General features: G+C 40.8%; 1 protein-coding gene across 4 annotated transcripts in view; it reads right to left on the bottom strand.

Moving 5' to 3' along the window:
• The window catches only part of OSBPL2 (oxysterol binding protein like 2), a 69,096-nt gene that overhangs the window by 5,889 nt on the left and 38,547 nt on the right, over window positions 1-24,660 (bottom strand). For all 4 annotated transcript variants that reach the window (XM_058175551.1, XM_058175552.1, XM_058175553.1 and 1 more), the window contains 10 exons: window positions 24,014-24,089; window positions 23,057-23,191; window positions 19,277-19,374; window positions 18,044-18,226; window positions 15,405-15,512; window positions 14,125-14,214; window positions 11,520-11,643; window positions 8,441-8,560; window positions 4,542-4,665; window positions 948-1,038 (listed from right to left, as the gene is read on the bottom strand). In XM_058175551.1, the coding sequence (XP_058031534.1) occupies window positions 948-1,038; window positions 4,542-4,665; window positions 8,441-8,560; window positions 11,520-11,643; window positions 14,125-14,214; window positions 15,405-15,512; window positions 18,044-18,226; window positions 19,277-19,374; window positions 23,057-23,191; window positions 24,014-24,089 (1,149 nt within the window). The remainder of the gene's footprint in view (window positions 1-947; window positions 1,039-4,541; window positions 4,666-8,440; window positions 8,561-11,519; window positions 11,644-14,124; window positions 14,215-15,404; window positions 15,513-18,043; window positions 18,227-19,276; window positions 19,375-23,056; window positions 23,192-24,013; window positions 24,090-24,660) is intronic.

The raw sequence follows: 24,660 nt of genomic DNA, 5'->3' as shown, positions 1-24,660 counted from the left end.
AAAAAGCTTATCTTGGCAATTGACTGCAAAATGAGTTCAGGCTAGGCATGTGATGTGGCTACACAAAGACAAATTGTAAGGCAATTTCCATCAAAGGTAGTTTACAAATTATGGGAAGTAACTGTTCTGTTTCACACTTTATTGATCACATCTCAACTCGAGTACTGCGTTCTGCTCCAAGGCTTTTGGAAAAAAATCCATATAGGAAGATTTAGGAAGGGCAGTGAGGATTATCAAGGGACTAGAAACTTAGCCTTACAAACAGAAGACTGGGCTGAGTGGGGAGAGAAATGATAGCATTTTTTTTCAAGTATTTAAAAAGTGTCATAGAGAAGAAACGAGCAGAGGGACAGGCCAGAAGAAGGAATAATGATTGGAATAATTAATAATAAAAGAAGGAATAAGCAGTCTGTGTTGCCTATTTGCCTCTTTAATCTTTAGAAGAGGAGATTTGTAGCTCAGGGTTAGGGTTAGGGTTGCTGCTCCTGGTGGTCTCCGAGTTTGGTTGTTTTCTTGCAGAATTTCATTACCCAACTAGTATATAAATGGAAAGCAAACACCACTCCCTCCTACCACTGATAATGTTACCTAGTTGGGTAATGAAATGTCTGCAGAAAACAGCCAAGCTTAAGAGAGCACTAGGGACCCAATTCTTTAATCTTAATTTTGCACATTCTATTATAAAACAAAAATTGGGGGAGAGAGAAGGAGAGGGAAAGGGAGAGAGGGGGGGAGGGAGAGAGAGAGAGAGAGAGAGAGGGAGGGAGGGAGGGAGAGGGAGAGAGATGGATGCAAAACAACTGAGGAAGTTTTTACTTTATACAGCAATTCATTCCTGACTGTGCTCACAAAAAGATTGATTGTCTCTTAATGGAAAAGTGTGAATACTTCAGGCACCTAAAGTGGTCAGCAGTGCATCCTTCCCTGTTTCTAGAACTATGATTTACCTTGTCCTCCAGTCAATTTCCTCTTTTGCACGATCCTTGCGAGCAGCTCTTTGCTTTTCTTCTAGCCTCTCTTTTTCTTTGCTTGCCAAATCTAACAGATATTTCAAGAGATTTTTTTTAATGAAAAAGGCAAAAACGGTAGATGAAGACATTAAAAAGCAGATCAAGTTAAGACCAATTTTAATACTTCTAAGTGAATCTGAACAATTTACTCAGACCTGTGCTTGCTCCAGTGCATTTTTCCCTATTTGAGATTCTCGGAGTATGTTGGACTAAAAATTCCATCCCATCTAATCAGCAGGATCAAATTTTCACTGGGAAGGAGGACAGAATTTATCATTCAACGCCTCTAAAAGATTTTAGGTCAAGAAAAACTATTTCCACCTAAATAATTGCACTGGGATATTAGAAAACAAATGGCAACCACAAACAAAGCAAACCACAACATTAGAATACCAAGTACCAATATTTGTATACTCTTTCAATCATTATCCTGAACTCTCAGCTCTCTACTAATAGTCAAACTTGAGTTCTGACAAAATATTCAGAGAGATAAAATCTGCAATTATATACATTGAATATAAAGAATAGTTGCTGGAATTAAATATGTCTAGTTTAATGAAAAGAAGGACTAGGAGTGACATGATAGCAGTCTTCCTATATCTGAGGGGCTGCCACAAAGAAGTCAAGCTATTCTCCAAAGCACCAGAAGGCAGGACCAGAAGCAAGGATGGAAACATAACAAGGAGAGAAGCAACATAAAACTAAGGAGAAATTTCCTAACAGTGAGAACAATTAATCAGTGGAGTGATTAGTTGTAGATGCTCAGTTTGTCTGAAATGATACAGGGCTTCCTGCTTGAGTAAATGTTGGACTAGAAGACCTCCAAGGTCCCTTTTAACTCTGTTATTCTGTTATTGGGTATTTGCAAAAGATCCATTTAACTTGAGGTATCTGAGGATGGAAGGTTTGCTATCGATCCCATTTGCTAAGGCAGGGGTCTGCAAACTTGGTTCTTTTAAGACTTGTGGACTTCAACTCCCAGAGTTCCTCAGCCACCTTTGCTGGCTGAGGAACTTTGGGAGTTGAAGTCCACCAGTCTTTAAAAAGCCAAGTTTGCAGACCCCTGCGCTAAGGAATTCCAGTGGGTGGGTCCAAGGAGAAGAGACTTTTTTCCTGTGGCTCCATCCTTGTGGAACACTGTAACACTGGAAGTTTTGTGGCCTGTCAACCGCCGGCCCCTCCACCAACCACACCAGAGGAGAAGGTGGTGTGGGAGTCAGGGTCAGCATCAAGGCAACCTGAGAGCTCTGAGTGGGAAGAGGAAGTGGAGCTGACAGAGAGACAGAGACGGAGGCGGAGGCGGAGCCTGGGCTGTCCGTCAGCCCTTAGATGGAGAGTCAACAACCCCCAGGTCTGGAGGTGGCTGATGAGGAAGAAAAGGAACAGCTGGGTCCAGTGCCTGACGCAAGGATGCGCAGAAAGTAGAAGAGAGAAGAGCAGTGGAAATCCATGGGCTGATCCTTAGGAAGGAAGAGCCACCGCTGCTAGTGAAGCCCCACCCTAGCTCTAGAGATAAAAGGTAGGGGGGCGGACAGGAATAAACGTGGCAGACGACTATTCATCTTCCGGACGGACAGACCTGCTAGTCTGCAGTGAGAGAGAAACTTTTTGCCAGGGCTGCTGGCGCTCCTAATTAAAGAAATCTTTTGAGTTCACTTCAGAGAGTTTGTCATGTTTGGGGAGCTGGGTCAGAACAGGAGGTGAGAACGTGGCCTTGTGGAAGGATATTAAAACTTGGTTGGCCTGGGGGTCCAAGGGTGGTATTCACTGCTGGAGGTGGTTGATGGGGTAAGAAGACCTCATGCCTTGCCATCCGTCTCTTAGTCTTAGTGTTTTTGTAGTTTAATTTTTTAAAATTTGCATAGTTTCAATATTTTATTTTTTTAATAACCTGTAATCTCTCCAGAGTCACATTATAGGGGAGATGGGTGGCATAAAAACATAATAAATAAATAATAACCGCTAAGCCTTCCCATTTATGAAAACTTCCTCACAAAGATAAACTTCAAATCCATTAAAGAAGGAGCTTGATAGAACGGATTAAAACAAAACACTCTGCACTCAACCGACAGATAACACTGGCAGCAAAGGCCTGGCCTCAAGGCATTCAGGGCTGTAATCTATCTCTGTCCTATTATTTTTATCAACAAGAGTTTTAATTATGAGAGTTCATATCTGGAAGCTTAAAAGAGATTATACAATTTGTATATCAGAATTATAACAGAGTTGGAAGAGACTTTGGAGACCTTCTAGTCCAACCCCCTGTTCAGGCAGGAAATGTTATACCATTGATATGGTTGTCTAATCTCTTCTTAAAAACTTCCAGTGTTGGAGCATTTACAACTTCTGGAGGCAAGTCGTTCCACTGATTAATTGTTCTCACTGTCAGAAAATTTCTTCTTAGTTCTAGGTTGGTTCTCTCCTTGATTAGTTTCCATCCATTGCCTTGAGATGCTCTGGAATTATACTATTTTTGTAAATATGTAGAAAATATTTCTACCCTTTACTCTTTAGTAAATCCCCCCCTCCCGCCCCCGTGTCCTAAAACAATTGCACAGCTTCTAGAAGACCCACAGCATGCCAGGGGCTGCCCTTCGAAAAGTGGTACCTTCAAACAGTAGTGCTACGGCCATAACACCAATTACAGTAGTGGCCAAAATTGTGGAAACCTTTTGGGAAAAGTGTATTTTCTAAAACTAGCTAATAACACCACTTTTTTTTAGTAATACCATAAAATTATATATCAATAGAAAGATAATTTAATCAAGAATGTAATGCAATAACTTTGATTTGCTATTAGAATAGCAGTTACAGTATAAAGAAGAAAAGTGAAACATGTAGAAAAAATGAGATATACAAAAATTATCACCATAGAAAAAACGAGATATACAAAAATTATCACCGTGTCAGTTAATACTTAGCTGGATAACCTTTAGCATGAATTGTGGCCCTACGTCATCTTTCCATGGAGTGAACCAAGTCTTTTAGTTCTGCAGCTGTTATAATGTGAAATCAAGATTGAATGATTGCTTCTATTAACTGGGTTTTATTCCTGGGTGGCTTCTGACTAACAAGTTTCTTGAGTCGATTCCATAGATTTTCGATCGAGTGAAGGTCTGGGCTATTCTCAGGCCATTCCCGCAATGGAATATGATTATCTTGAAACTCCCCCCCCAAAAAGTGGTGTTATTAGTCATCAAACCTCAAAAATACACTATTCTTAAAAGGTTTCCACAATTTTGGCCACTACTGTACATTCGATGCAATTAGGCTCAAGAACAGTTAATAGGAGTCTTCTCCGTTCATGAATGTAATAATTTTCCTCATCTGTCACAAAATTACAACTTCATAACAAGGTTTATAAGGGCACTCAACACTTTGGAGGTATTATGATGGAGCCTTCAAAGGATCAAACCATCTTCGGAATAGAGAGAAGAGGATAAGATACATGGGCATAAGATCTGTAAGAAAAACATAGCTTTGCTTAAGGTTAGTAATCTTTGAGAATCATGGCCATCTGCAGACACATACCTATCTCTCCATTTTCCATATGCCTTATGTCTGGTCTTAACCGACAATCAGTAGGAGCCAATATATCTTCCATGCCCTTCTCCAATTCATTGAGAGTGACAGCAAAACTGGTGAAATTGTACATCTGAAGCAGAAACAGAAATGTAAACACACAGCACATAGTACCCGGAGGCTTCAGTTAGTCCAGAATGCAGCTGCGCGGGTGATAGAGGGAGCTTCGCGTAGCTCCCGTGTAACACCGCTCCTGCGCAGACTGCACTGGCTACCTGTGGCCTTTCGGGTGCACTTTAAGGTTTTGGTCACTACCTTTAAAGCGCTCCATGGCTTAGGGCCTGGGTACTTACGGGACCACCTGCTGTTACCTCATGCCTCCCACCGACCCGTACACTCTCACAGAGAGGGACTTCTCAGGGTGCCGTCCGCCAAGCAATGTCGGCTGGCGGCCCCCAGGGGAAGATCCTTCTCTGTGGGGGCTCCCACCCTCTGGAACGAACTTCCCCTGGGTTTACGCCAAATACCTGACCTTCGGACCTTTCGCCGCAAATTGAAAACATATCTATTTATTTGCGCGGGGCTGGCTTAAATTTTATTGGTTTTAAATTTCTATTATTAATTTTAAGGGGTTTTTTAGTTTTATATATTTTAAAGTTTTTAGGCCAATTTTATAATAAGTTTTTTAATTTGTATTTTAATTGTATATTGTACTGTTTTGTTTTACCTTGGCTGTACACCGCTCTGAGTCCTTCGGGAGAAGGGCGGTATAAAAATCGAATAAATAAATAAATAAATAAATAAAAAAATAGTACAAATCATCTTCCTCTTTAAGGGGTGGCACTGATATTAGCCCACATGTCACAAACCAAAATAAGTCTGTTTCCCACAAAAAGCTATTGATTTTTTGTAGTTAATTCCCAAAATCTTATACTAAAAGTCAACATTCCAAATTTAATTACAGGTAGTCCTCAACTTACAACCACAATTGAGCCCAAAATTTATGTTGTTAAGTGAGACAATTCTTATGTGAATTTTGTTCCATTTTACCATCTTTCTGGTCACAATTGTTAAGTGAATCACCACAGTTGTTAAATTAGTAACAAAGTTGTTAAGTGAAATCTGGATTTCCTATTGAATGTGATTGTCAGAAGGTCGCAAAAGGGGATCACATGGCCTTGGGACACAGCAAGTCATAAATATGAACCAGCTGCCAAACATCTTAAATTTTGATCACATGACCATGGAGATGCTGCATGCAGTAAGTGTGAAAAATGGTCATAAGTCGCTTTTTCAGTGCCGTTGTAACTTCACTAATGGTCACTAAATGAACTGTTGTAAGTCGAGGACTACCTGTACTCCCTTAACCCATTTATAACTTTCTTAGATCAAAATCTTTTGCTGTTTATTTCGAATTCTTCAAGTTCTCAAACTTGCCATTAATTTTTATTTTTTCAGAGCTGAAGCTAAACTCACCTGGCAACTTTTTAAACTTCTTGTTCCAAAAGGTTTTAAAAGGAACAAATTTCCCCTTTTATCTCAAATTCACTTTCCTTACCAAGTTCCCTAAACTGTGACTAGTTCCATTGACAGCAAAGAGTGGGAGAAGCAAAGAAAACTTCCGTGACAAGTGTCAAGTCAAATCTTAAATTAACAGAACAAGGAAAAGGCCTTTTCCTGCATCAAAACCCTTCACTTAAAACTGTTTTCACTTCAGTTTGAAAGAAAAGAGACTTGCTTAGTTCCACAAAATCATAAATCATAAACAGGTAGAAGGAATCTACCTCTTTATTTTCTGGACAATGAAAACAATAATACCAATAGCACTTAGACTTGTATACTACTTCATAGTGTTTTACAGCTCTCTCTAAGCCAGGGGTATAAAACTCAAGGCCCCGGGGGCTTGATGCGGCCCACAGGGTGCTTAGATCTGGCCCGCAGGGCCACCCTGCAAAGGGTTAAGAAAACGGACTCCCAAGCTCCATTTTCAGCTGGGACGACCTCCTGCAACCATGAAAACGGAGCTCGGGAGCCCGTTTTCTCTGGCAGAGGCACCACGGGCTGCCACAGGCACCCCTGACACAAGTGACATCAAGCTGGCCACACACACCCTGCCCCCCCCAAGGTCAATACAACCCCGATGCCACCCTCAATTAAATTGAGTTTGACACCCCTGCTCTAATCGGTTTACAAAGTCAGCCTACTGACCCCAACAATTTGGGTCCTCATTTTACCAATCTCAGAAGGATGGAAGGCTGAGTCAACCTTAAGCCCATCAGGATCAAACTCCTAGCAGTCAGCAGAGTTATTTTCTGGAACCTTGACACCTGCGATGTTGCATTCTAACCACGGCCCATAATACTTATGGGTTGTTTATCTTTTTTTTAAATGTCTCTTACATACTTCTGGATAAATACGACACACTTCATTCCAAAAACAAATTTGTCCCCCGAAAATGTCTGCTTTTATGAAAAAGCTAAAATGCCTGGTAAAAGTATAGATTCTATAGCCTTATATAAGCAAATATATATATATATATATACTTATTTCAATGGTCATATTGCATTGGAATTTTTTTAAAAATAGAAAATAAATTATCATAATCGCTCTAGAGAGATGGTGTAGAAATGGAGAAAGTCCTCAGATTAATTGGATATACCTCTAAATGATAGAATATTTTTATAGTACTACTGGCACCTATATAACATCTATAATCAATCATTTAATCTTTCTATGAGATTTATACTACACTAATGTTAAAATCTAAGAACATTCTTATAACACAGGCATGCTATAGAGGCCATAGATCTGTATCTTGATTAATTTGATTGAGCATATTAAAATATTTGCAGCAAAATTACCTGAAGACTGAAGGAACTAATACCAGCTATACTTTATCCATGCCAATCTGAATTTATAAAAAAATTAAAAAGCATTTGACAATATCTATCAATGACTGATATCATGAGTCGTAGAGCTGCAAATAAACTACAATTTAGTTCGATGCCGAAAAGGCCCTGGATATTGGGGTTTTATTTCTGTAAGCTATCTGGAGTCACCATGAGTGACTTGGATGGCCAGATAAATTTACTTAATAAATAAAAATAAAAATATTGTGCTAACTGAATTTATGAAGTGTATTCTAAGGATATCTGGGATTGCACCATCTTTTGTTTACTGCATTACAATCTGGTATCTCTATTAAATGGCTAGAGTTATTACAAATACATGAATTTCTCAACCTATCAACCTAACCTATCAACCTACGGCAACATGGCATTTAATAAAGATAGTCCCTTGTCTCCCTCAATCTTTAATTTGGTTTACTCTGCTACACCATCTTTAAATTAATAAAGATGTTGTGGCACTCAACACTGCATATAAATTGTTTTAATATGCCAATGTTACTATGGCTGTCCTTGATAACAATGTTATTGTCTGTTCAAATTATACAGCAATAGTTTACATTCTGATTACCGTATATTAAGAATTGCAGTCAGTCTAATTTGTTGCCTTCTGGATCTACTATATCGATATATTTGGAAGGACAGGGTGACGCACTGAAAAACCCTGAAGGACCATATTAGAGACAGACTGTCATGGAAAACATGTATCTCGGTGACCCTGACTTGATGGCACAAAATCAAAATTCCATAGACTACTTTGGAAGAGGTTCAACTTAATATAAATTCCATCTGAGTTTCAAAAAAAACCTCATGGCTAATAAGCAATTTTACAGCATCAGAATTAACACTATTTCAAGTATTTCACCACTTGTGATCTTTAATTCATCGAACTCTTTTAATATTCTAAAAGGAAATATATAAAGGCTTTTTTCTAATCTACTGCTGTGCTTTCGGTCAAGTACATAATATGTAAATCCACGTCCAATGTTCAGAGCTGCTCACCTGTGATGAATTTGATGGCCTTGAGCTTATCCTCCAAAGTAGCTTGCTGCCAGGTATAACTTGCACAGTTTCTTGAACCTCTGGCATATCATCGGCTTCATCATTTTCAGGTTCATCTCTCTTAAAATGAAATAATACTGCATATTCAATCAAAAGAGCACCAAGGAGCTTCAGAACTACTTTCAAGCCATACATGGCTTCCCATTTAGGCACAACACTTCCTGGTTCCTTAAACCAAACATTCTAGAGACCTCAAACAGCAAGCTATGATTTAAGGCAGGGAGTTTCCAAACTTGGCAACTTTAAGACTTGTGGACTTCAACTCCCAGAATTCTTCAGTCAACCATGCTGGCTAGGAAATTCTGGAAATTGAAGTCTACAAGTTGCTAAATTTGGAGACCTCCGATTTAAGGGCTCCCAACTCTTTTTTCAATATTATTCAATTTGGATATCCTCGAGGGAGGATTTAAAAACCACAAAGGAAATGTAGAAAAGGAAATGGGAAGAAGAATGGGGAAAGACAGAGCACCCAAGTTCATTTATGGGGCAATGAACTCTGATCTGTTGAAGCAACAATAAGGTTAAAAGGTAAAGGTTCCCCTCACACATATGTGCTACTCGTTTCGGACTCTAGGGGGCAGTCCTCATCTCCGTTTCAAAGCTGAAGAACCAGCACTGTCCGAAGACGTCTCCATGGTCATGTGGCCGGCATGACTAAATGCCAAAGGCGCACGGAATGCTGTTACCTTCCTACCAAAGGTGGTCCCTATTTTTCTACTTGCATTTTTTATGTGCTTTTGAACTGCTAGGTTGGCAGAAGCTGGGACAAGTAACGGGAATTCACCCCAATACACGGCACTAGGGATTTGAACCGCTGAACTGCCAACCTTTCGATCGACAAGCTCAGTGTCTTAGCCACTGAGCCACTGCGTCCCTGAAGCAACAATATTAAGGTTCAATGTCCCTCTCATTCATTGCAGCACAGAAATTTTATTGCATCCATCCATACAGACATACAGATCTCCTTACATTATTCTTCCCAGGCTAAGCTATGTTATTCAAAAAAGGGGGGGAAAGAATAACTAATATTAACCATAGTTAAAGAGAGGAAGATAAACAGAAGCAAAGGATAACTGGTTCACATCATCCCTGTTTATTTTTCTCTCCTTAAAATCCATCTTTGCTTCAGCCATGCCACTGACCAAATTATACATTGCCTTTTATTCATTAAAATCAACTCTTTCTTCTGTGCCAATGTTTGCTCCTACCTTACTCTCACTTTTATACTAATTGTTACATTCCCCTACACTCTCACAAGGACCAAAAATCTCTCTTCTTTCAATTTCACCCCTTTTTCCTGCTCATTTTGTCAACAGGTATTCTAGAAATCTGCCATTACAATGAATAGCAGAGGGAAAGGGGAGCAATGGAAAGAGATGTACAATGCCTCTAACCTTCAGGAAAGATGAGTAGCCTATACATTTAATAAATAAATTGAAAAATGTATACACAAGTAATGCTTGACTTACAACAGGCCACTTAGCAACCATTCAAAGTTAAACAGATCTCCCCAGGACTAATGATAACGCCGATTTGAAGTTGCAAGGCCACCCCCCCTCGCCCCGCGATCACATTTAGGATGCTCAGCAACTGCCCACGCTTATGGCCGTTTGCAGTGTCCCATGGTCACATGACCACCATTTATGGCTTTTTGGTCAGAAATTGGTGTTTATTTCCAATTTCTGGCAAAAAGCACCTATTGCAGACAAAGGTTTACTTAATAACCGCAACATTCACTTCGCTTTGCGACTGCGGCAAAAACAGATGTAAAATTGATACAATCACTGGTGACCTCGGCACAGCAGGACCATTAATTCTGAGTTCACTCATGGTTGTAAATCAAGGACTAACTATAATCCCTGACTGTACTGGATAAAACCTTGGATAATCCCAGAACTTAACAAGGTAAATGATGGTACTGTTGTGACCCAGGTCCAAGTACCGTATATACTCGAGTATAAGCCGAGTTTTTCAGCACATTTTTTGTGCTGAAAAACGTCCCCTCGGCTTATACTCGAGTATATACGGCTTATACTCGAGTTTTTTTTTCTTTCTTTTTTTCACATTATACCGGATGGTGCAAACTTGCCGGGCTTTTGCATTAGCGCGGGGAAGCCCTGCCGGTGCAGTGAGAGGGCGGGGCGGGGGAGCCGCCAGCCTTCTCGGCTGAGGGAGGGAGGCTTTCCCTGACCGGTAGCTGCCTCATTTCCCTCCCTCGGCTTATACTCGAGTCCCCAGTTTACCCCAGTTTTTTGGGGTAAAATTGGGGACCTCGGCTTATACTCGGATCGGCTTATATTCGAGTATATACGGTAGTTATTATCAGACACAATCAGTCCTAAACAAACATATTTTATTAGAACAGCTGAGAATTACTTCATTCTCAACTTAATCCAAATTAAATCCAAAACAAAGTCCTTCAGAAAAAGTCCTTCGGCCTTATCACAAACCTTTGTCTTCGTTGGCACCCTGCCAAAGGCTTTTCTTGGAAAAGCCCCATGAATTTCAGAAACAAGAGACGCTGACTAGAAACAATTGGAGCAATGTTGCTTTCCTACAAAGAGCCTAAGAGCCATTGATGCTCTTTTAAGCCTTATGGGAGGGGCCAATCATCTCCTGGCCTTACTCCCAAGTCATCCTTTTTGCTTTAGCTACTCTTGCCTTTTTGGCAGCTCATCTCATGTGTGCACTAGGAACAGGCTCCTCCTGTTTCTCTGCCTCTCTACTTTCTGCCTCTGGAATCTCCAGAGTCCACACATCGCTCCCAGATGGCCCTGGCCCCATCTCTGTCTCTGACACAGAGCCCTCATCCAGGCCTTCCCCTGACTCCAGGACTGGTCCATTGTCCTCCCCAGCCTCCTCGTTGTCCAACTCCGCTGCCAGATCCGCAGTCTGCTGGCGGACCACAACAGGTACCCTTATCATAACTTAAATCACAATCATCCCATTTGCACTGTATCCTATTTAGAGAACAATTTTCTTAAAAAGATGTGCAAGCTCCCACTTTCACAAAACTTACCGGCTTTGGTTTCTTCTGATCGCCACCTTTCTTCTCGTTCTTCTTGTAGTTTTCGTAAGAATAAGGGTCAACGCACCACAAACATTCTGTCCATTTCCCATAGACCACTGAGAGTTTCTTCTTACTGTGTTTAAAAGACATTTTAGTTTACTCAGATTCTGTGCATCTCCAGCCTACTTAAAATCTGATAGAATCTAATTCAGCCCTAACACCACTAATGAAATATGGTATGATTCTTAACACGGGCTGATAATGGGCAATTATGAGATTAACCTTTATAATATGGAGGATTTGTCACTCTAGCTAGCTACCAACTCTATAATGTTATTTTTCTTTCCCTCATCAGATGATCTGGAATAGGAGTGGCCAAAAAAAAAAAAAAAAACATCAACCCAAGGTGACATGAAAAGCTATCATCATTATCTGCATTTGTTGAAAAGAATAAAACCACGAAATGTAGAAACACAGTTTCTAGCAGCTTTCAACACTCTCACTTTAGAATCACACCTTCTACATTTTAGACCTTTCGCAAAATTACAGTTAGTTATAAATGTTTTAAGAGAAAAAGTAGTCGATTTGTTTCCAAGACAATAGAAATCTAGAAATTAAATTAGGTGAGGAAAACTTAGTTACAGGGGCACCTTGGTAAGGCAATTGATTTGAAACTTATCAAATCTGGTAATCAACACATTTTGAGGTAAAAGTTTTGTCCTGGTACTCATTATTTGTTGGTACTCAATGCACAAGCTAGAATTTGTCGGTGTTGGCTGCTTTTTGACTCAGTACATTATTCCTTATGGGAAAATTGTGTTTGGTACTCATTGTTTTTGGTATTCACTGTGCCTCCCAGAACCAATTAACGATAAGTACTGAGGTACCACTGTATAGAAAAATGGGAATGAAACGGTTGGGATGACAAATTATAAAATAATCTTATATTTACTTCATATTCCAGACTGCAAGAACTGATAATAAAATTCACTGTCAAGAGTCTGATTTTTCTTATTATGAGTAGAGGTACATACGATCACAATGGAACCCCCACAATTTCCATTGCTAAACCAGATTGTTGGTTAAGTGAGTTTTGCCCCATATTACGACCTGTCTTGCCATAGCTGCTAAGCAAATCGCTACAGTCGTTAAATTAGTAACACACCTATTAAGTGAATCCTGCTTCCCCCATTGACTTTGCTTGTCAGAAGGTCACAAAAGGGGATCACGTGACCCCGGCATACTACAGCCATCATAAATACAAGCCAGTTGCCAAGTGTCCAAATGCCGATCACGATGCAATGGTTGTTAAGTGTGAAAAACCGTCGTAAGTAAAAAAAAAAATCAGACCATGGAACCTGACTGTTTTAAAAAAGAAATTCCCTGGAACTTCTGATCGAGAGGGGTGGGACTTCTGAACGTTGTGTCAACTCAGAGGCGAACCTGGTTGAAGCCATCTTTTGCTGCCTCACAGTTGCCACAAACTCTGAGAGGGCGAAAGGAGGGGAGAGATAAATAGGCTTGCTAACAGTCAAAACAAAAAGTTTTCCTGTGGGAACCAAGGTCACCTCAAAAGGTGGCTGTGGAAGGAGGAGAGGAGTAACCAAGCAGCCTGCCAGCTACTTTCATTGGACAATGTGACCGGTGACATCTGAGAGGGGGAACTTTTGCTCTTTTAATTAGGTGAAAACCGCGGAAACTTTTAGGGTTGGTTTTCACCGGCTGTGCCGTTATGATGTATCCAATAAACATGTTCTTTGAGGAATCTATCTGCCTTGGTGGATGCGTTACTCGAAATGTTGACATGTTGGATGACAAGCTTGGCCCTTCTCCCACCCCCTCAACCCTCAGGTGACCAAGGAAGAAAAAAACTCTCCACTTCAGTACCTTTTGGCAAGTGCTTTTTCCCCTATTAATCTGCAGAGCTCATTCAAGTCTTCGTGGCACCCAGTTTGAAAAACCCCAAACTCTAAAATGGTGCAGGTAGCTCTCAACCTTCCTTCCGGGTTACTTAGGACCTAGATTCAAAGTTCCAACAGTCCTGTGACTGAACTTGAATCCCTCAGCAACGCAGCCCCATTTATGACTCTTGGCAGTGTTCCACGGTCATGTGACCACATTTTACAACAGTTTTGCTGAAGTCTTATGGCACCGATGCCCAGTTTTGGGCCAAACTGAGCCATAGCAAACAATGGGTTCATTGAACGACAAACATTCCCTTAACAACCATGGTGTTTGCTTACTGACCACCCCAAGAAAGGCCGTAATTTCACATTAGTCACATGGCTGACCTGTTTTACTACCCGTCATGACATAACATTAACGGGCAGGCTTCTTTACAGTCGTATGTCAAGGACTACCCGTAATGAAACTTGGTTATTGGAGAAATATGAAAGACTTGGTAAACCATCCTGGCCCTACTGTTTCCTCACAAATTGGTACAGACTTCTGTATGTTTCTTTTCTCTAGAGCAAATTTGAAAGTTTTTCCATATGGGAAGACGGTGTGTGTAACCATTTAGGTCCATTCACACCTGCCTTGGGAGAGGCTGGACTAGAAGATCTCCAAGGTCCCTTCCAGCCCCACGATTCTATGATTCTGATAGATTACTCACTTTTTGTCTTGAATGTAGCCCTCTATTCTGTGAAGCTCTTTACCGAACAGTCCACATGGTTTAAAGTTAAGAATACATTTATCTCCAGTACTATAAAAAGAAAACAGGTTACATAGTGCTAAGATCTCATGGGAAAATAAAAGCTTCTCCCCATTCAGCATCTGCATCATATTAATTTTTTTATTTATTCTTATTTGTATCCCACCTTTATTATTTTTACAAATAAACTCCGGGCAGCAAACATATCGAACTCAATTCCCTCCTCTTATTTTCTCCACAACAACAACAACCTTGTGAGATGGATTGGGGCTGAGAGAGAACGTCTGGCCCCAAATCACCTAGCTGGCTTTGATGGCTAAGGCAGGACTAGAATTCCCAATCTCCCGTTCTCTAGCCTGGTACCTCAACCATTAGACCAAACTGTCTGTCTCTGTTTGTCTGGCTCTCTCATAATGTTGCTATATCACCGTGCTTTTAACTACCGTAACCACTCATGGGCAATTTTACTGTTGTTTGGGAGAGAGGGCGAGTTCTTCCAGGGAAGGGTGGGTGGGGGAAAGACAAAAAAAAAAAGACCACCAGCTAAGTACAAAGTCATCCTCAGACCTAAATGGATGGACAGCAGAATTTAAATTGTCTATGGAGATCCTCAGTCATCCAGGTCAGGGTTGTCCCAAAGGTGCTTTTTTCAAGAGGCAACTGGACTTTCTGGTTTTTCTTTGAAGACATTTTGCTTCTCATCCAAGAAGCAGAATCTTCTTGGACGAGAAGCGAAATGTCTTCAAAGAAAAAAAAGAAAGTCTAGTTGCCTCTTGAAAAAGCATCTTTGGGATGGAACTTAAATTGGTTTCTTTGAACAGATATTTTAACCCCACTGAATTTTTTTTTAAAAAATACTGTAGCCTGCACTAGAAGCACCTTTTATTGCATTATTGTTTGCGCCCAATTTCTAAACAACTTATTGAAGTTGAGAAGCTTTAGAATTTCTATAGGAGAAACCTCTCCAGAAGGAAGAGGCTTCAGAAAAACTCCAGCAATAGCAGAGATTTCTCACATATTCTGCCCCAGGGTTAGAAAGAAATGTCACATTTCTTGACGGCAGGCTCATCTCTTCTCACACCAAGAGAGATATTAAAAATCCATACAAACAAATCTTTATTCTGAACTGCTTCTGCTGATAGGCAGAACTAGACAGACCCACTAATAATTACACCTTCAAGTAGTATGCATTACTTCTGGCAGGTTTTAGAACGTGCAGTGTGATGTAAATGAAAGTTTACCTGTGATTTATGATTTCTACTGTTCCATACTGTTCTATCCAGAGCTTGCCAATAATTACATTATGTACACAACAGGTAGGGTTAGTCCAAGTGTAAGCTTCACGATGTCTGTAAGTGAAGAAGGAAAGGCTGATCAGAGGCTTGGAAAATAAAATGAAAGAGGAGAAAAAAGGTATTTGAAGCAACTATCAACTATGGCAGAAAAAGTCCCATAAAGTGGGGCAAAGCTCACTTAATAACTGTCTCACTTAGCAACAGAAATATTGGGTTCAATTGTGATCATAAATTGTGTACTATCCCAGACCTTGAAGTAACATGATGAAAAACTATAAGATTCACTTACAGACAAGAATTACTTCTTGAGATGGGTGCTATAGAAATTGATCAAATAAATATATGATTTTGTTTGTTGTTTTGCTTTGCAAATTTCTATGGGTATTTTTTTTTACTTTATTAATCATGATTTTATTGATGTAAAGCGCCTAGACTAACTAGACTTTCCCTAAATTTATGTAAATAACTTTAACATTTATTAAATAAAACTGAAAGCAAATTGGTTTTAAAATCAAAACATCAACATCAACAATGAAGCAACAATGAACAAGAGGAAAATAATAAGTATCACTTTAAAACATTATTTTTGTAGTTGATTGGAAGGAAGGGTACCATATCAATTTTTTAAAAAATTACTTAATAATTTGAAAAGATTGTTGGGATTTTTAACAGATTCACACTGTAGGCAGGTTGGGCTAAAGCAACAGATACAAATGATTTTACTGGAGCTTTTAAACTAAACTCTTACATTCTTAACAGCACCAACACCCTTCACATTTTTGAAACTTACTCAAGATATGATTTCAGCAAACAAAACATCCTAGAATTGACAATATCCACTTAATGTTTAACAAAATATTTCTTTGTTCTACCAAAGAGAGAACATCAGCCACATCAAACAAAGCCTAAATTATATATTAAAAATGTTTCACTCTTTCCTTGTCCACCTTTTATATCCTACACAAGTTGAAGTCCACAAGTCTTAAAAGAGCCAAGTTTGCAGAACCCTGCCCTAGCCCATTAACAGCCAGTCCTCCAGGAATATGTTTGGTTCTCTTTTGAAATTATGTAAACTTGTTACAGGTCACATCCAATCGCTATAAATTCTAGTAATGGCTCTGTGGTGCATGAAGAGATGAATTTCCATTGGCTATGAATCTCATTGCCTTGAGTTTGAAGGGATAATCCTGACTTCCTTTGGCACCAAAGAAAAATGCATGCACTGCAACAGCTTCACTGCTAGCCATTTGGTAATCACTTTGATTCCTGTTCTCACCGATCATGCAAAGTAATCTGTTAGTCAGCACGTTCATCAGTAAGCATGTATAATCTGAATTTATGCTCTATGACAGAGGTGGGGAATTATGGCCCCTTATTGTTCCCCACTCTGCTCTATGACATAACTTAAAGGGTGTTTTCCCTCTGTCTCTTGCTCTGTTTCTCTGTCTCTGTGTGTGTGCGTGTGTCTCTCTCTCTCTCTCACACACACACACACACAGTTACAGCTGTTGAGCAGAATAAAGCCAGTAAGTAAAATAGGTACAAATACTCAGATTTATGACTGTAATGGGACCTACACATCACAGTTGTAAGTCATGAGGGGGACATGACCATCAGAACTTCAAATCCGGGTTGTCAGTAGCCCCTTCAGTAACTCTGTTGTAACTTTGAATGGTCCCTAAGTGACCTACTTGTACTGATGACACAGTGATGCAACTATACGGTGTATAGCAGTGGTGGGATTAAATTTTTTTACTACTGGTTCTGTGGCCGTGGCTTGGTGGGCGGGGCATGGTGGGCGGGGCATGGCGTGGCTTGGTGGGGGGGGGCAGGGGAAGGATACTGTAGAACCTCCATACCCTCCCCATTCCAGGGGAAGGTTTCTGCAAAATCTCCATTCCCACCACAATGCAGGGGAAGGATACAGCAAAATCCCCATTTCCTCCTGATCAGCTGGGACTCGGGAGGCAGAGAATAGATGGGGGCGGGGCCAGTCAGAGGTGGTATTTACCGGTTCTCCGAACTACTCAAAATTTAAGCTACCGGTTCTCCAGAGCTGGTCAGAACCTGCTGAATACCCCACCTTTCGAGTACAGTAAAGCAATTTCGACTTTCCAAAATATATTATGGAAAAGCACAAAGCAGGTATATTTATGACAATGTGGCTCTCATCAATTCTTACAGAAATAATTACATTTTGTTTTAAATAGACAGGCATTTATCAGCCAAAAATAAATTTCTTAGTACATATAAACTAATAGTAGATATATAATCATTCATCAATGGGATGCAGTGTACTGATGATATATAGTCTGGTAATGAAAAGTTTGTTTGAGAACCACCGGGCTTGGAAAGAACCCACAATTTAACCCTTGGCTACAAATATTCTTTTCTTTCAATATTGATATTTTTGCACTATAATTTATATTAAATGTACTTAATACCATATTTGGGATATCCAAGTTATAAAAATTTAGAAACCTAAGACCAAACAAAATCCAGAAAAAGATCAACAAATGAAAATTCCTTGGTAGAGATAGCTATTAAAATGAAATACCCAGAAAAGAAAGAAGAGATATACTTACTTTATCAATTCCAATGTTATGGTTCCCCGGGGTTCTGCTTCTACGCTCTTCCCCCAAAACTTCAATTTAGGATAAATTGAGCCATGAAAAATGAAGTCCTGGTTTAAGCCTTCAGAGTAAAATGCGCTGATAGGTGGATGATGACTGACCTGTTCAGAAATTAACCTAAAACCTAAATCATCCCTAGAAATAAGAAAAAGTGGTCATCAGTATAAATCAGTTATTTGGGGGGGCGGGGGCGGAAGCTTCAAATTATTGTTGTGGTCAAACATTTGTCTATCAATTGTTAACAGCTTCCTTATCTTCTTATTCGTTTCCTATATTGCCAATATCAATTATAATTACTGGCTTTGCTGCACTGATGATGTTACCTAGTTTGGTAATGAAAACAACCAAGCTCAGGGAGCCTAAAGGACCCCACAATTCAACCTTGAGCTACAAATATTCTAATAGTAGAAATATTAGAGCGCTAATTTGCACTGGGCAACTTCAATGCTCAAAAATAGAACAAGGCCCTCTTGGCTTTACGAAAGGGCGCTTGTTACCAGTCAAAACTTGGAGGTAGGCTACTCAAGTGGGGATCACCCTAGAGCAGTCATGGCGAACCTTTTCGGCACCGAACACCCAAACTGGAATGTGCGTGTGCACAGGTATGCAAGCCGGAGCCCCGGAAACTCGAAGACCAGTTGGCGGCACGCATATGTGCACAGGTCAGCTGGTCTTCGCGTGCACCAGAGTGCCGAAAACCCAAAGACCAAGTGGTCCAAGGCTCTGGCACATGCAAAGATTAGAAGAGCAGCTGGCAATGGCACGTGTGCCCACAGAGTAGCCTCTACGTGCCAACTCTGGCACGCATGCTATAGATTCGCCATCACGGCCCTAGAGAATACTTCCAGACCTCCTTAGTTTTCCCCCTTTTGCTTCTTCAGGGTCAAAACTTTTTATTCCTAAACATGGTCTGTCACAGAAGCAGCAGACTAAAATTTACACAACATTTACCTGCCATGATATGGCCATTCCAGCTAGAAATTCTACATGGGATGATCTCAAAAGATCTGGAAAGCGTTATAGAGTAGGATTACTCTTTGCCATTTAGAAACAGGCAGGCATCTGGCTATTATCTTACAGTAAATATTTATATGCACAAAATCCAAACTGGAAGCATTGTTTTGGGCCAGGAGCAGAGGACCTATGTGGCTTATTGCAAAAGTGAAATTAAGACTCTAGCCTCACCTGATTAATTCATATGTTTCTCCAAGGAGAGGGTTGAATGGTTTGCCTGTTCTCTCCCACTGAGAGGCAACAGCGGACACCGCAAAAGCAGCAACAGTCTGCAAGATGCATTACGGGTAAGAATTTCTCCCACAGAACAGAAAATAACACAAATCGCATTCGTATTTTTTGGAGTATAAGACGCATCTTTTTCCCCCAAAAAAGAGGGTGAAAATCTGGGTGCGTCTTATACGCCAAACATAGCCCCGCTCAGCTTCTCAAATGGAGGTTTCAGAGGCTGAAAAAAGCATCAGAAACGAAGCTTCAGAAAAAAAAGCCCCCTACCAGAGCTTCAGAAAAAAAAGCCCCCAAACAGAGCTTCAGAAAAGAAGCCCCCAAACAGAGCTTCAGAGGCTTTTTTTCTGAAGCTGTTTCAGAGGCTTTCAGAGGCAGAAAAAAGTTTTTTCTGAAACAGAGTTTCAGAAGTTTCAAAAGCAGAGAAAAAAAAGCAAAAAAGCAAAAAAAAAAAAAGCTCACAACCAAGGAACCTGTTGCTAAAATTCACCTCTGGGAACAGCTGATTGGGGGTATTCCGGGAGACCAATCCACCTGCCAATCAGCTTTTTTCTTATTTTCCTCCCCAAAAACTAAGACGGGTCTTATACTCCGGTGTATCTTATACTCCGAAAAATATGGTAATTAAACATTATTGTTAATTTTCAGATGCTCCTATCCAGTTTCCCCCAAGTATTGGGAGTGACCAGCACCTTAAAAATCTTAATAACACTGTGGGCACACACTTAGTGCTACGTGATAGAAGCACTCACAAAATGATTACCGGGGGAAGCACTCCTCCATTCATAAAAGGGCTGATCTAGACAGACTCCTATTGCCAATTCCTCTGCAGCAGGGGTCTCCAATCATGACAGCTTTAAGACTTTTTTATTTATTTATTTATTTACATTTATATCCCGCCCTTCTCCGAAGACTCAGGGCGGCTTACAGTGTATAAGGCAATAGTCTCATTCTATTTGTATATTTACAAAGTCAACTTATTGCCCCCCCCAACAATCTGGGTCCTCATTTTACCTACCTTATAAAGGATGGAAGGCTGAGTCAACCTCGGGCCCGGCTTGAACCTGCAGTAATTGCAGGCTGCTGTGTTCTAATAACAGGCTTCTAACAGCCTGAGCTATCAAGACTTATGGACTTCAGCTCCCAGAGTTCCTCAGCCAACTTTGCTGGCTGAGGAACTCTGGGAGCTGAAGTCCACAAGTCGCCAAGGTTGGAGACCCCTGCTCTAGAATAGCTCCTCCCTGAATGTCCTCCATTATTCCAACTTATATTTGATCTTTTTTCAGAGCATATGAACACACTTCCAAAATGTAGGCCTACAACTATTTTTACTATGGTTTTTTTTTCTTCCTATTATACAGGATTGAACATCACATCAAGACCAACCAGTCTCTTGGCCTTCATTTATCAATTTTGACAGTCTGCTGTTCAAAGCAAATGCTTTCCCCCCCCCCATAATGAGAAACAAGCCCTGATGATAGTCCTCGACTTACGACTGCAGTGGAGCCCAAACTTTAGTTGCTAAGCGATACATTTGTTAAGTGAACATTTCGCCCCATTTTACGACCTTTCTTGCCACAGTTTCTAAGGGAATCGCTGCGGTCGTTAGTAACATGGTTGTTAAGTGAATCTGGCTTCCCCATTAACTTTGCTTGCCAGAAGATTGCAAAAGGAGATCACAAGATCTGGGACACTGCCACCGTCATAAATATTAGTTGGTTGCCAAGAGTCTGAATTTTGACCATGTGACTATGGGGATGCTGCAACAGTCGTAAAAAACCTGCCTCACTTAGCAACAGAAACTTTGGGCTCAATTGTGGTTGCAAGTCGAGGACTACCTGTACAAGTGAAAGAATTCCCATCCAGGACAGATACTTAAGCTACCTATTCTTGAATGGGAAGATCTCTCCCCTCCCCTCTCTGAAGGGGTGTCATAGCCCTCTTCTAACCCCTGATCTGAACTGTCTTGACAAAATGGATCCAGTTTCTCCACTGTAAACAGTGTGACCAGGCCTGAGTGGTTTTGGAATATGTGATGCCACTAGAAATCCAATACTGCACTAACATAATAGGGTAGGGATGGGGACGGGATGGGATGGAATGGGAATGGGAATGGGAATGGGAATGGGAACAGGAACAAGAATAGGAACAGGAATAGGAATAGGAATAGGAATTAGAATAGGAATAAGAATAAGAATAGGAATAGGAATAGGAATAGGAACAGGAACAAAATAGGAATAGGAACAGGAACAGGAACAGGAATAGAAGAGGAAGAGGAAGAGGAAGAGGAAGAGGAACTGGAACAGGAACAGGAACAGGAACAGGAGAGTTGGAAGAGACCTTGGAGGTCTTCTAGCCCAACCCCCTGCTCATCCAGAAATTCCTATACCATTTCAGACAAATGGTTGTCCAATCTCTTTTTAAAAACTTACAGTGTTGGAGCATTCACAATTTCTGGAGGCAAGCTGTTCCACTGATTCATTGTTCTAACTGTCAGAAACTTTCTTCTTAGTTCTAAATTGCAGTACATGGTTTGTATTTTCATACATATGACAGTGTGGCTACATGAGAATTAAATTAATTGAAGTAAGATATAGAGACCCGTATCTATGCCCAAGAGATAAGAGATAATTAATCAAGTCTCCCAGGAACAGCAAAGGTAACTTTGGGTAACTGAGCAAAACAGCATGGAAAATAAACAAACAATGGACATTTTCTGCTTTGTTTCACGTGGCCTATTGCACTTATCACCTTTTATCTTTTTATGTTTTACTGATTGCATTGCAATTTCTTGGTTTGATTGTTGGGAGTTGCCCAAAGATATTGAGAGTCAGATGGCGTACAGGTTTCAACAAACAACAAAGACAATAGCAATCTTGCCAGGCAAGTTCAGCCTATTAGTTTCTGTGCTCTCTGAGTGCTGGGTCAGAAGGTTTTAGTATCAGGCCAGCCAGGAAATCTCTCCTATAGTCCTTGGTATTTTGAGGACCTGTGGCCAGGTGTTGTCTGCAGAAAAAGAGGCTTATAACTGCCTCTCCTGGCCTGAACTGAAGACCTGCTTTACACTGGAAGAGGCTTTATAGAGCTACAAAATAGCTAGAGTCACCAGCTAGCCTTCAGTCTTGGTTGTGAGCTTTCCATGACCTAAAAGATAACGGTAAAGGTTCCCCTGCACATGCATGCTAGTTGTTTCCACCTTTAGGGGGCAGTGCTCATCTCATCTCTGTTTCTAAGCCGAAGCGCCAGCGCTGTCCAAAGACGTCTCCGTGGTCATGTGGCCGGCATGGCTAAATGCCAAAGGCGCACAGAGCGCTGTTACCTTCCCACCGAAGTGGTTCCTATTTTTCTACTTGCATTTTTTACGTGCTTTCGAACTGCTAGGTTGGCAGAACCTGGGACAAGTAACAGGAGCTCCCTCTGTTATGCAGCGCTAGGGATTCGAACCGCTGAACAGCTGATCTTCTGATCAACAAGCTCAGTGTCTTAGCCGCTGAGTCACGCATCCCTATTCCATGACCTAGCTACTCTGAAAACAGATTTTATGTGCTCTCTCTCTCTCTCTCCCTTTCTTTTTCCCTCTCTCTCCTCCTTCCATCCCTCCCTCTCCCTCTGTTCTTCCCTCACACACAGCCCTATCTTTACAAGATTCATATTACACGATCCTAAGTATGCAGCGTGAAGAAGAAGAAAGCCATAACGCAGCCATAAAAACATGAAAAATCTTACCTGCATTCTTTCTAGAGGGTTAGAATGACAGTTTGCTTTATTAATGAGGTATGTGTGCTCCATATATTCTGTTATTCGTTGAAGGAAGCTCAGGGGTTCATTGAAGGCAATGGGCATGGTAATTTTTGACAGCTCCTAAGTAGTGGGAAGGGGGAAAAAACTGTGATTCCACAAGCATATTTTAAACAACTGCCAATTAACAGACACCAGCCCCAGATATCTGCCTTACAACTTGCTGCTACTTAAACACCAGACAAACAAAGCATAATGCGAAGGGATGTTATTTCAGCTGCCACAACACATTATGCTGCCGATTTTTTCCAACATGAGTCGTCTTTGAACAGTTAGTTATACTGCTGTTTCATTATTTTTACTTCTTAACATATCCATCCTGCTCAATGTGTGCACCTACTATCCAATTTACAGATATTATATTTCAAATATATTGTAGCCTGTTTCTCAGCCTCAGCCACTTTAAGATGGACTTCAACTCCCAGAATTCCCCAGCCAGCCATGCCACTCTACAAACTAAAGTCCAGCCATCTTAGCAATAATAATAGCACTTAAGACTTATACACCGCTTCACAGCGCTTTACATCCCTCTCTAAGGGGTTTACAGAATCAGCATATTGTCCCCAACAATCTGGCTCCTCATTTTACCGACCTCAGAAGGAGGGAAGGCCGAGTTAACCTTGAGCTGCTGAAAATTAAACTCCTGGCAGTGGGCAGAATTAGCCTGCAATACTGCATTCTAACCACTGTGCTACAGCTCCTAAAATTGCTGAGGCTGAGAAGCACTGTAATAGATCTTCAGCCAGCCATCAGGAAACAAGGCATCCTTATTTGTCTTCTGTGTGCATTCACCAGTGTTTACATTACTCATCCATCCAATTTATTTCCACACTACATTGATCAAACATGCCAAGCAAACCATACCAGTATACCATAGTAACTTACCAAACCAATGCATTTTTTTAAGATACTCCAGACACTGAAATCACTCCTAGTAAACATTGAGGCAGGTAAAGATGTTCTGCAGGAAGAGTAAATCAATATATTAATACTAGGGTCCCTACCTTTCCATAAAATATTATTCTGCAATGGTCACTAGGCAAAGCTGTTTTCTGGATTTCTTCAATGGTACAGGTGAGTAGTTTTAAAGTGACAGGTACAAATATAAAACCACTAGTTGGGATATTTTCAGGAATTTTTCCAAGACTCTTCTAACACTTTTGGCTTGATCTTTGCAATATTATCCCTACTCACAGTCACTCATGACTAGGACATTCCCGTCTTGACTATTGCAACACGCTTTACATGGAGCTGTCCTTGAAGAGCATCCGGAAGCTCCAGTTGGTGCAAAATGCAGCAGCCCGAATGGTTTTGTGCAGACCCCGGTGTGCATATGTATCACCTCTCGTGTGGGAGCTGCATTGGCTGCCGGTTTGCTTCCGGGTGCAATTCAAGATGCTGGTTGTCACCTTTAAAGCCCTTCATGGCTTGGGACCAGGTTATCTGAGGGATTGTCTCTTGCCGGTCACATCTACCGGACTCATCAGAGTAGGGAGGGAGGGAATGCTGTGGGTCCCATCCCCAAGGGAGAA

This window comes from Ahaetulla prasina, chromosome 3, assembly GCF_028640845.1.
Source record: "Ahaetulla prasina isolate Xishuangbanna chromosome 3, ASM2864084v1, whole genome shotgun sequence".
Taxonomy (NCBI): domain Eukaryota; kingdom Metazoa; phylum Chordata; class Lepidosauria; order Squamata; family Colubridae; genus Ahaetulla; species Ahaetulla prasina.
The sequence above is the reverse complement of the archived record's forward strand: the minus strand, read 5'-3'. Positions and strand labels throughout refer to the sequence as shown.